Source organism: Salvelinus namaycush, chromosome 22 (assembly GCF_016432855.1).
Source record: "Salvelinus namaycush isolate Seneca chromosome 22, SaNama_1.0, whole genome shotgun sequence".
Lineage (NCBI taxonomy): Eukaryota > Metazoa > Chordata > Actinopteri > Salmoniformes > Salmonidae > Salvelinus > Salvelinus namaycush.
This window is the reverse complement of record NC_052328.1, coordinates 28,803,404-28,816,086: the sequence shown is the minus strand read 5'-3', so window position 1 is coordinate 28,816,086 and position 12,683 is coordinate 28,803,404. Positions and strand designations below refer to the sequence as shown.

General features: G+C 40.3%; 1 protein-coding gene across 1 annotated transcript in view; it reads right to left on the bottom strand.

Annotated features, from left to right (window-relative positions):
- LOC120017827 (semaphorin-4G-like) overlaps window positions 1–10,121 on the bottom strand; it is a 69,072-nt gene extending 58,951 nt beyond the window's left edge. Inside the window, exon 1 of the mRNA XM_038960796.1 lies at window positions 9,983–10,121. Coding sequence (XP_038816724.1) covers window positions 9,983–10,121 — 139 coding nt within the window. The remainder of the gene's footprint in view (window positions 1–9,982) is intronic.
- Window positions 10,122–12,683: the final 2,562 nt, after the last annotated feature.

The following is a 12,683-nucleotide window of genomic DNA, read 5'->3' as shown; positions in this document are numbered from 1 at the left end:
ACACATTAATCAACGTTTCAGTAAAAGTGCCGGTTTTAGCCAGCCGGCTAATTATCAACCGCAGTCCCTGGACAGGTTATTAAAAACAATTACAATAACAATACAGACAATCAATGAGCAGTGAGCATACGCAGAGCAGCATAGGACAAGTAAGACGTAGCATGCAGACAGAGCAACATAGAACAAAAAGCAACAAGACAAAATCCATAAAAGCAATAAAGTGTTTCCACCCCTCACAAACTACAGACAACAGACGACATGGAAAGCAGCAATACACAACTAGGGATTATGTTCAGAAGTCTGATTGGCCTTGAGCCATGTCTTCATGTTTTTGTGTGAAAGTGTGATAGGTGGTGCAGTTGTGTGTGTCTGATGGCAGTGTATTCCAGACATGGGAAGCTCTCACAGAGAATGCAGATTGACTAAAGGTGTTTTCCGTAAGGGAACTATATACGCAGTCACCTCTAATCGCAGACCTTGTGGATCTGCTGCCATATGTTTGGGTTTTCTGTTTAACAAAAGTGCTGAGTGGAGGGGGGAGCCAGGCCATTTAGGATATTGAATACAAGACATGCGTCGGTGTATTGCACAAGATTTTTCCAACTAAGGAGCTCATGCTTTCTGAGGATGGAACAGTGATGATGGCTATTGGGCTTCCTATCAAGCACTTTGAGAGCCTGTTTGTAGACAGACTGAATGGGTTTTAATGTTGTACAGCAAGCTTGAGCCCAACTAGTCAAGCAGTATGTTAAGTGGGGGAGTATCATAGATTTGAAGTACAGTTTTGCTACCTCCATTAGTAAAACAATTTCGTATAAATCGGAAATTAGCTAGGTTGAATTTGGTTATTTGAGTTACCCTTTTCACCTGCTTTTTAAAAGAGAGGTTGGAATCAAGTATGATGCCAAGGTACTTAAACTCAAATACCATCTGGAGCTTCTCCCCTGACACATAGACATCTGGCTCAGTAGCATCTGTTGCCCTCTTTGTGAAGAACATGCAGACAGTTTTTTTCACATTGAGATGCAAACATGAGTCACTGAGCCACTTTGTAACCTGTACCATTACAGTAGTGAGTTCTTGTGCAGCTTGTTGTTTGCTCTTTGCATGTACATATATCACTGTATCATCTGCATACATTTGAACTTCAGACCCAGTACAAACAGAAGGCAGATCAGTCATGTACAGGCTGAACAGGAGGGGCCCCAGTATTGACCCTTGGGGCACACCCACATCATAGCTAAGAGTGGGCTACAGCTCATTGCTCACTCTGACACACTGAGTTCTGCCTTCAAAGTATGATTTCATCCATCTCAAGTCATCGGGGGAAAAGTTGAACTTGGACAATTTTGTGATGAGAACCTCATGGTTAACAGTATCAAAAGCCTTCCGTAGGTCCAGAAACACAGCCCCAACAATGCCCCTTTGTCCATCTTGGACTTCACATTTTCCAGAAGAAGCAGTTGGCCGTTTCGGTGGAGTGTTTGCTCTGAAGCCAAACTGCATGGAGTGTAATGTGAAGGGGCTGATGTTGAGTTGGGCAATCAGTTGTTCTGCTACACACTTTTCAACAACCTTCGACACCACAGGTAGTATACAAATGGGCCTGTAGTTACTCACTTCAGCAGGGTCACCCGATTTAAAGATGGCCGTTATTATGGCCGACTTCCAGACCCTTGGAAACACCCCCGGACCAATAGATTGGTGTGTTGGTGACCTTAGTAATGGGGCCAATGAGTGACTCTGTAGTTTTTAAGAAAGGTAGAGTCCAGCCCAAACACATCTTTGGCTTTAGAGTTCTTTAGTGAGCTAATCACCTTGTTCACCACTGACTCAGAAACCTCCCTTATGATGAAGACAGGTTGAGTGTCATTCACTAGCACTGAGCCCAAGATACCAGTGGAGGGGTTCTGTGTCAGTACCCTGACAGAGTCAACAAAGTAGGAATTGAAGGCTATTGCTATTTCGACTGCATCCTTTGTTAGATTGTCATTCACCATGATTCCTAGTCTTTTTGCAGTGTTACTATGGTCTTTCCCTGTTAACTTTTTTAGATTCTCCCAGATCAATTTAGAATTTCCCTTTGCTTCACCAATTATGTTAATAAAAAAGTTTGCCTTGGCCTGTCGGATTTCTTTCAACACCTTATTTCTCAACATAGTAAACCTATGTCTGTCCTGCTCTAATTTGGACTTTAGGGATGTTTTTAGAGCACGATCTCGTTCTTTCATCAGTTTCCAGATTTCTCCATTTAGCCAAGGAAGAGCGCTCTTTTGGCCAGGATGCACTCTTTCAGTTTCAATGACTCAATATTTGTCAATACAATCAAACTAACAAGGGCAATGATCACAAGTCAGTCTTAACGTGGCTAATGGGCTAGCTTATCTATTTATGTAGATATTTATTTAGCAAGCTACAAACACGGAGCCTAACGTTAGCTAGCTGCTGGAAGGATTTCATGTCATTGATTGGAGGCGTGAGTGAGGGAATGACCGACTTTTCCCCTTCATCGCTTTTCGGTGGCTACAGCCAGACATACTGGTGTCATTTGGTTAGCTGGCAAGAAATGTGAATCTCTTTGCTAACTAGCTAGCTATGCTGAACATGATCGACTGCTATCCACAGATAGAATATCTCTTAGTTGTCAATCAAATACATCTGGCATCGATCAAATAAGCGGACAGGCAGGCAAGTTCCAATTTTGTCAAAACGTGGGTTGGGAGAAGCATGCATTGGCAGGCAAGCTGCAGTAGCAGGTTACTATTCCCCATTGTTTATCAGTGCATTTTTGACGGCCAAATAGCTGAAAAAGCTTGAGGGTTTATCTAATGTTCCCTCGTTAGATTTTTGCTCATCTCGCTCTGGCTAGCGTTAGTTGTCGATCTTGTTGTTGTTGATGTGCATAGGCAACTGAGGGCGAGAGGGCCTACTTTTTCACGGTTGTTTGATCAATAGGACAGCGAAGTTCCCAAATGTATGAGGACTCCCGTGGTATTTACATATTTCCAGAAATCCATTCAGGTGTATTTTGTGGCTTTTGGCCAATGCGTTCTAATGATCTAAAGTCACGCTGTTGCTACTGCCTGTAAATACACAGTTCAAACTGAATGATGGCGGACCCGTGTGGCAAATGGCTTATTTGCATATAGGCCTACTGTAGCTCTGAATAACTATGGTGCACCGGTCTGCGTAGACTCCGGTCCAAGATGAGCATGTGTTTTTATTAGGTTTTATTTACTGCAGTGTCTATTAATTGTCCAAACGCACGGCCGCTTTCCCACTTTACATTGCTATAGAATTTTCACAAATGCTTTACTATACTTCATTCCCAAACATTCTATGAATTTATGAAAAAGAGAAAATGACCATATTTAAGTGCTCGCTTGTCCAAAATATTTTTTTGAAGGTGTCATTCTTCCTGGGGGTGTATACTGTATGTAGCAGGAGTAGTTTTCACCTGCATGTATTTGTATGAAGTTCGTCAAAATATTAGATTCTCATTCTAAAGGGAATAAATTCCAAGATGTTATATCTCTATTCAAGGCTCTTATGCATTCTTACGCCCTCTCCCGGCATAAGATGGTATTGGTCTGGTGTCAAGTTCACAGTTGCCGCCATATTTGGGTTCCCTTTCCATTATGGCGAAGACAGTATGTAGAAAGTTGAGCTCTGCTCCTTTTTGTGATATAACATGTCATAATAGTCTAGTCCAACTCTATAAAATGCCTGAATGCACTGTATATGAATCAAGCTGTGTGGAGATCAGACTACCTCAGATATTTAATATCTCAGTATCTTGATGTATCGGCACTAAATTAACGTTCTGAATGTTTACTTTGCTAGCTAATGAGGCATGTAATGGCTAACGTTACCACAAGCGGTAAGACAAAGTTGTGACTGTACAAAATACTTTGAAGTATTTGTAGTTAATCATACCAGTAATGTTAGTTCATCATATCAGAGCTGCAGCTCCGCCCACCGGTGAAGTGGAGCAGAGCATGCTGGGCGCTATCCAGCTGAGAGAAGAAGATCAGCTCTAGAGATGTCAAGTGAGAGAAAGTTCCAGCCATCTTTGTGTTTACCACCAGTTAGCTTTCATTGTGTTAGCCAACACCAGTGTGCATCCTTGTTGATATTTGCCAGACCACTAAGTGCCTTAGCCCATCCATACTACATACAGTGTGCGGTGCTGTTCCATACCTGTGCATCTTCAGCGTTATTAAACCACCTCAACTGGTATCCTACCTGTCTGCTATCTGTGCCCTTACCAGTACACTGGAGTGAACACATAAAGTAAAACCTAACCTAAAGAATATACAGTCCACCAGAATATACAGTAAAATTATACGATCACGTTTTGTTATTATGATCATATTTGCCCTTTCATTTGTAATTATGGCGAAGACAGAGCTGGAGGAATGTAAATTCATAATCGCCTGATTCTGACTTGAACACCTACATTGTGTGCTTTATTGCAAGGCTACAGTAAACGGCGCACTCACCTGAACCCGGTGATCCTGTCTGTGCGTATCAGTCCTGCAAAGTAGAGATAGTCAAGAATCAAGGGGTTACATACTGTGTATGAACAGATTTGAATATGATTTCATGTTTCTGAAACGCTTCCACTTTAAGTTTGTTCCGTCTGAGCGAGTCTGACCACAAGTCAAAGACCACTATGACGTTTGATGGTTCGCGGGAAAAGAGCGGGAAAAGGGTTTTGTAGGCTTGTCCAAGCTAGGTCTTCCAATGTTGCGACTGCTGTCGGCATCCAAAGATTATCCAACTTGAAAAAATGCTTGGAGGTAAGGACAACAGCAGAGGTGTAGCCTACGGGCAATACGGATGGTTATCACTTATTATTGATATCTAGGCTAGATAGCGTATTGATGTGAATCACACTGCTGCTCTCTCATTTAGCTATTTGCACTTTATGGATTGAGGTTGTTGTGGATGGCTGTTTACAACGTAAATGTGTCATTTAATCCAATAATGGTTGAACTGAAGAAGTTTAAACTGCCGATCAATCAGGTACAGCAAGTGGATTTGGGAATGTCAATAGATTAAAAAAGATAGCCCCTCAGCTTTGCATAAAGCACCCTCCCTTGAAGACTTTAATCCCTCCCTAACCATTTTTGATAGATTCAGTTACAGGATTCAAATTAAGATCATTCACAGCTTAAAGATTTTTGATGATCTTTACACCGAGATAGGTTATAGTATCTTTTTCAGGTTATAGTATCTTTTTCAGAGATGTAACAATCTGCTGGATTGACAGCTCCTTTCAGAACAAACATCTCACATTTGGAAAGATTTAAAACTTCTTTGGGACTGGGGGGCAGTATTGAGTAGCTTGGATGAATAAGGTGCCCAAAGTAAACTGCCTGCTACTCAGGCCCAGTTGCTAATATATGCATAGTATTAGTGGATTTGGATAGAAAACACCCTGAAGTTTCTAAAACTGTTTGAATGATGTCTGTGAGTATAACAGAACTCATATGGCAGGCAGAAACCTGAGAAAAATCCAACCAGGAAGTGGGAAATCTGAGGTTTGTAGTTTTTCAACTAATTCCCTATCGAAAACACAGTGTCTATGGGGTCATGTTGCACTTCCTAAGGCTTTCACTAGATGTCAACCGTCTTTAGAACCTTGTTTGATGCTTCTACTGTGCGAATAAGGGCTGTTTGAGCCAGGTGTCTCATGGCACTCTGCCAGGTGTCTGGCAGAGTGCCATGAGCTCGTGACGCACGTTCACGTGAGAGTTAGCTTGCGTTCCATTGCATTTCTACAGACAAAGGAATTCTCCGGTTGGAACATTATTGAAGATTTATGATAAAAACATCCTAAAGACTGATTCTATACTTCGTTTGACATGTTTCTACGAACTGTAATATAACTTTTCGTCTGAACTTTCGCATGGACATGCCGGCGCGTCGTGATTTTGGATTGTGTACTAAACGCGTGAACAACAAGGAGGTATTTGGACATAAATGAGGGACAAATCAAACATTTATTGTGGAACTGGGATTCCTGGGAGTGCATTCTGATGAAGATCATCAAAGGTAAGTGAAAATTTATAATGCTATTTCTGACTTCTGTTGACTGCACAACATGGCGGATATCTGTTTGGCTGTTTTGTTGTCTGAGCGCTGTACTCAGATTATTGCATGGTTTGCTTTTTCGGTAAAGCTTTTTTGAAATCTGACACAGCGGTTGCATTAAGTAGAAGTGTATCTAAAGTTCCATGCATAACACTTGTATTTTAATCAACATTTATGACGAGTATTTCTGTAAATTGATGTGGCTCTCTGCAAAATCACCGGATGTTTTGGAACTACTGAACGTAACACACCAATGTAAACTCAGATTTTTTATATAAATATGAACTTTATCAAACAAAACATACATGTATTGTGTAAAATGAAGTCCTATGAGTGTCATCTGATGAAGATCATCCAAGGTTAGTGATTAATTTGATCTCTATTTGTGTTTTTTTGTGACTCCTCTCTTTGGCTGGAAAAATAGCTGTGTTTTTCTGTGACTTGGCTCTGACCTAACATAATAGTTTGTGGTGCTTTCGCCGTAAAGCCTTTTTGAAATCGGACACTGTGGCTGGATTAAAGAGAAGTTTATCTTTAAAATGGTGTAAAATAGTTGTATGCTTGAGGAATTTTAATTATGAGATTTCTGTTGTTTTGAATTTGGCACCCTGCACTTTCATTGGTTGTTGTTGAGGTGGGACGCTACCGGCCCCGAATATCCCAGAGAGGTTTTAATACCAAATAATAATAATACCAGATTTGGGAGAACTGCTTCACAATATCCAATGCTAATCTATTTTGCGACATTTAAAAAATAAATTTCAAAAAGTGAGGTGTCATATGCCAGTTGGAATATCTTGATCTCTTTTGCCTGGAATGTAATGCCTTCAATTTGACTTTGATAAATTAATGAGCATAAAATTTGAGGAAAAAAAAAAGGTGAGATTGGTCAAACCTGTCGTATACCTTTGCAAATGTTAAAACTTGAGGATGTTCTATGGCAGAGTTTGATTCAGCTATTGCCACCAGAATACAGAGTTCTAAAAGCATCAACAACAAATATACCAAACTTAAAATGCTTAAGACAATCAAAGATAAAATTGTGATTAAGGTATGAAATGCTTTCTGAAAATCCCAAAATAAGATAACAGGGAAGCCATCCAATAGATCACAATACTCAACCAAATCTAACACCAGCATCAGATTACTATATATTTGGCTCCCTTTCATAAACCCTGATTGACATTCATCAATCAGATCATTCAAGCACAACTTTAACCTTTTCGCAAAGATTGAGACTTTTGTAGTTGTTACTGAGGGGAGTGATTGGACGCCAATCATCAAAAATTAAGAGATCCTTGTGTGGTTTAGGTATAAGAGTAATAACCCCTTGCATCAGAGAGGCAGGTAGTTTCCCTTCTTTATAGCCTCAAATGGTTCAAGTAAAAATGTTGCTATTTCCTCAGACAAGGTTTTGTAAAATTCAGAGGTTAATCCATCACAACCTAGAGATTTGTTATTTTTTAATTGAGCAACCTCATAGTGGATGTCCATAATGAATAAATCTTGGCAACAAGTCTGATTGAATTCTATAAATATTTAACTTTCATAAAATCACAAGTGCAATATATCAAAATAAAGCTTATCTTGTTGTTAATGCAGCCGCCGTGTCAGATGTCAAAAATACTTTACGGCGAAAGCATACCATGTGAATATCTGAGGACAGCGCTCAGCACACGAACCATTACAAACAGTAACCAGCCAAGTAGAGGAGTAACAAAAGTCAGAAATAGCGATACAGTTAATCACTTACCTTTGATGATCTTCAAATGGTTGCACTCACAAGACTCCCAGTTACCCAATAAATGTTTGTTTTGTTCGATAAAGTCCCTCTTTATATCCAAAAACCTCGTGAAACTCAACAAAACAGAATTTCTCATAATAAACATACAAGTGTATATACATCAGCTTAACTTGTTACAAAACTGTGCATCAGTGCATTAGTGTGTTTAACTTCTCTAGGGTAGGGGGCAGCATTCGGAATTTTGGATGAAATGCATGCGCAAATTAAACTGCCTGCATCTCGGGCCCAGAATATATGATATGCATATAACTGGTAGATTTGGATAGAAAACACTCTAGAGTTTCCAAAGCTGTTAAAATAGTGTCTGTCAGTATAACAGAACTGATTTGGCAGGCAAAAACCTGAGAAAAATCCATTCAGTAAGTAGTTTTTTTTGTTTTGTAGTTTTCTATTCAATGCCAATACAGTATCCATTGACTTAGGATTCAAAATGCAGTTTCTATGCCTTCCACTAGATGTCAACAGTCTTCAGAAAATGTTTCAGGCTTGTATCCTGAAAAATGAGGAAGTAAGAGCAGTCTGAATGAGTGGACCCTGCCGTGTCACAGAGCTTTTTCCTGCGCACAGAGCTTTTCCACCAGTTTCACTGGCTGTTGAAGAGGTGGGACGCTACCGTCTCACGTGCCCAAGAGAGGTTAAAGATAAACTTCTTGTTAATCCAACCGCTGTGTCAGATTTCAAAAAGGCTTTACGGCGAAAGCAAATCATGAGATTATCTGAGAACAGCACCCAGCAGACAAATCATTACAAACAGTAACCAGCCAAGTAGAGGAGTAACAAAAGTCAGAAATAGCGATAAAATGTATCACTTACCTTTGATGATCTTCATATGGTTGCACTCCCAAGACTCCATGTTATACAATAAATGTTTGTTTTGTTCGATAAAGTCCCTCTTTTTGTTCAGTAATCAATTGGAAAAGGCGCAGTCACAGCAGGCAGATGAAAAATCAAAAAAGTACCATAAAAGTTCGTAGAAACATGTCAAACGATGTTTATAATCAACCCTCTGATTATTTATGACAACAACAACCTATCATATTTCAACCGGACAATAGCTTCGTCAATAGAAAAGGAAAAACAAGAAAAGCGCGCTCCCGGTCACGCATTGAAAGTGGTGTTTCTCCCTCATTTTTCAGAGTAAAAGCCTGAAACAATGCCTAAAGACTGGCCACATGTAGTTTCAAAATAATAGCACTTCCTGGATGGATTTTCCTCAGGTTTTCACCTGCCAGTTCTGTTATACTCACAGACATTATTTTAACAGTTTTGGAAACTTGAGAGTGTTTTCTTTCCAAATCTACCAATTATATGCATATCCTAGCTTCTAGTCCTTAGCAGGCAGTTTTCTTTGGGGATGCTTTTCATCCAAAATTCCGAATGCTGCCCCCTATCCCAAAAAAGTTAAGAAGTAAGTAATTTGGAGGACTAGTACAGTATCCATATACATTACACAACACAAATAATCTGTCCATGTGGTTGATGACCGTTCTACCCAATGTCCATTGGTGTCCATTGGTGTAAACAAAAATTTCCCTTTGAAATTGTGTGCTAAAATTGCAACCTCAGCTGAATGATTAGTCCTTTGGGCCAAGAAACTGTCACTGCCCTACTGATCTTTCAAAAAATTATAGTCCTCTTTGCATGAATGCGTTTCTTGAAGGAATACAAGATCTGCGGTGCAGTCCTTACAAAACAAAACAAAGCTTTCCTCTTCAACAGGTTTTTGTATCCCCCTGGCATTGATTGACATAAACTTCAAGTCCACGTATACAAATAGAATGGAAGATCCTATGCAATCTCAACTCTACCCTTTCTATAAAAAGGTGTGTCATATATGTATTAGCAGAACTCTTAACCATAACATCACAATTCAAAACCAGAATACTCAGTTTGTTGTGGTGAAGGGTCTACCTTGTAAGACTACCAGCGTAGCAAATCACCCAGGTCAAATGTATTTTCCATCGGCGAAAAAAGCTCTGATTCCCCTGTAGTATCCACCCTTTCCTTGATTTTGGGCCTGTTGGACGAGAGGCCACAACTTTGCCTTTGCTGCCTTGTCTGCTGCAGTCAGGTCCTCACCGAATATAAATGTTCTCTCTTTCAGAAAGGCGCTTTCCTCTGCATCTCTCGCTGTGCGGAAAGCAAACTGGATGATGATTGAGCTGCTGCCGAAGGCATCTTGCTTCTTCCCAATACGATGAGCGACATCCACAGCCATGTCCATATATCCTTTGGAGAAGTCCGGGGCCACATGGTTACAGATGCCACTTACTATTTGCTTCACATCCCCACCCTGGTCCTTGGGGACACTGTAAAGTCATAGCCCCTACCTCTCCGGTATCGCTCTGCTTCCAATAAGTGCTCTTGCATGTGTTTTCGCATATCATTTTCTCTAGACCATCCGCTCTTTAATTTACCTTTGCAGTGACAACATCGATTATGTTGACCTGGAGTTCCCGCAAAGACAATTATTTTGTGTGTTTTTGGGTGCAGGACTATTGACTGGAGTTTCTGAATCAACCAAATGTCCAGATTCCTCCATTTGTTCTTCTGGGGAGTCAGGAGGCAATTTCTCTCCGGTTTATGAGTGGTCAGCTAGGAACTGCAGTCTCCTCCCTTTGCTCTTTCGCACATTATTTTCTTCCATTTTGCCAAGTTTCAGATCAAATTATCGGTCTACTGAGCGTTATGCTCTGTTGTCTTTACTATATACTATTTTGATAACTTTTATCCCTCTCAAACTTACTTAAATGTAAGGTTACACGGGGCAAGCTAAAATCCGGTATTTTGCTCCAAAATGTAAAAAACAAGTGGGGCTTTTATTGCTCAATTTAATTTGTGCTGATTCAAAAAGAATTGAATGCTGAAACTGACACACTTTCGATAGAAGATAAGTCAAGTGTCACCAACAAAAATGTAAACAATAGACCCATTGCAAAAGCAGCATATGGAATACATTTTTCCCATGCACATATCACTTTTCTGTAAAGCTCAAAGCATGCCATTCTGACAGCAGCATTTATATCCCCACTTGAAGCAATGAGCCCAATCAGTCCTCCATGACAACAAAATCATAAACAACAGTGTTGGCCAACAGTCCTTCGTTTTTGGTTATGCTCAGATAAAACAATTTGACTCATTTATATTTCCAAGACCTATTCTTGAAGATCAAGGGCAATTCAATTAATTGGAATGACAAATCTGACAGACTTTTATGCACATATACAGCCTTAACAAACTATAATTTTGGCAAGTCGGTTAGGACATCTACTTTGTGCATGACACAAGTCATTTTTCCAACAATTGTTTATATACAGATTATTTCACTTATAATTCACGGTATCACAATTCCAGTGGGTCAGAAGTTTACATACACTGAGTTGACTGTGCCATTAAACAGCTTGGGAAATTCCAGAAAATGATGTCATGGCTGTAGAAGCTTCTGGTCGGCTAATTGACATCATTTGAGTCAATTAGAGGTGTACTTGTCGATGTATTTCAAGGCCTACCTTCAAACTCAGTGCGTCTTTGCTTGACATCATGGGAAAATCAAAATAAATCAGCCAAGACCTCAGAAAACAATTGTAGACCTCCACAAGTCTGGTTCATCCTTGGGAGCAATTTCCAAACACCTGAAGGTACCACGTTCATCTGTACAAAGAATAGTACGCAAGTATAAACACCATGGGACCACGCAGCCGTCATACCGCTCAGGAAGGAGACACGTTCTGTCTCCTAGAGATGAATGTACTTTAGTGCAAAAAGTCCAAATCAATCCCTGAACAACAGCAAAGGACCTTGTGAAGATGCTGGAGGAAACAGGTACAAAAGTATCTATATCCACAGTAAAACGAGTCCTATATCGACATAACGTGAAAGGCCGCTCAGCAAGGAAGAAGCCACTGCTCCAAAACGCCATATAAAAGCCAGACTACGGTTTGCAACTGCAGATGGGGACAAAGATCGTACTTTTGGAGAAACAGAAAAATAACTGTTTGGCCATAATGACCATCGTTATGTTTGGAGGAAAAAGGGGGGAGGCTTGCAAGCTGAAGAACACCATCCCAACCGTGAAGCACGGAGGTGGCAGCATCATGTTGTGGGGGTGCTTTGCTGCAGGAGGGACTGGTGCACTTCACAAACTAGATGGCATCATGAGGTAGGAAAATTATGTGCATATATTGAAGCAACATCTCAAGACATCAGTCAGGAAGTTGAAGCTTGGTCGCAAATGGGTCTTCCAAATGGACGATGACCAGAAGCATACTTCCAAAGTTGTGGCAAAATGGCTTAAGGACAACGAAGTCAAGGTATTGGAGTGGCCATCACAAAGCCCTGACCTCAATCGTATAGAACATTTGTGGGCAGAACTGAAAAAGCATGTGCGAGCAAGGAGGCCTACAAATCTGACTCAGTTACACCAGCTCTGTCAGGAGGAATGGGCCAACATTCACCCAACTTATTGTGGGAAGCTTGTGGAAGGCTACCCCAAACGTTTGACCCAAGTTGAACAATTTAAAGGCAATGCAACCAAATACTAATTGAGTGTATGTAAACTTCTGACCCACTGGGAATGTGATGAAAGAAATAAAAGCTGAAATAAATAATTCTCTCTACTATTATTCTGACATTTCACATTCTTAAAATAAAGTGGTGATCCTAACTGGGAAGACAGGGATTTTTTACTAGGATTAAATGTCAGGAATTGTGAAAAACTGAGTTTAAATGTATTTGGCTAAGGTGTATCTAAACTTCCGACTTCAACTGTACCTAATGTCAT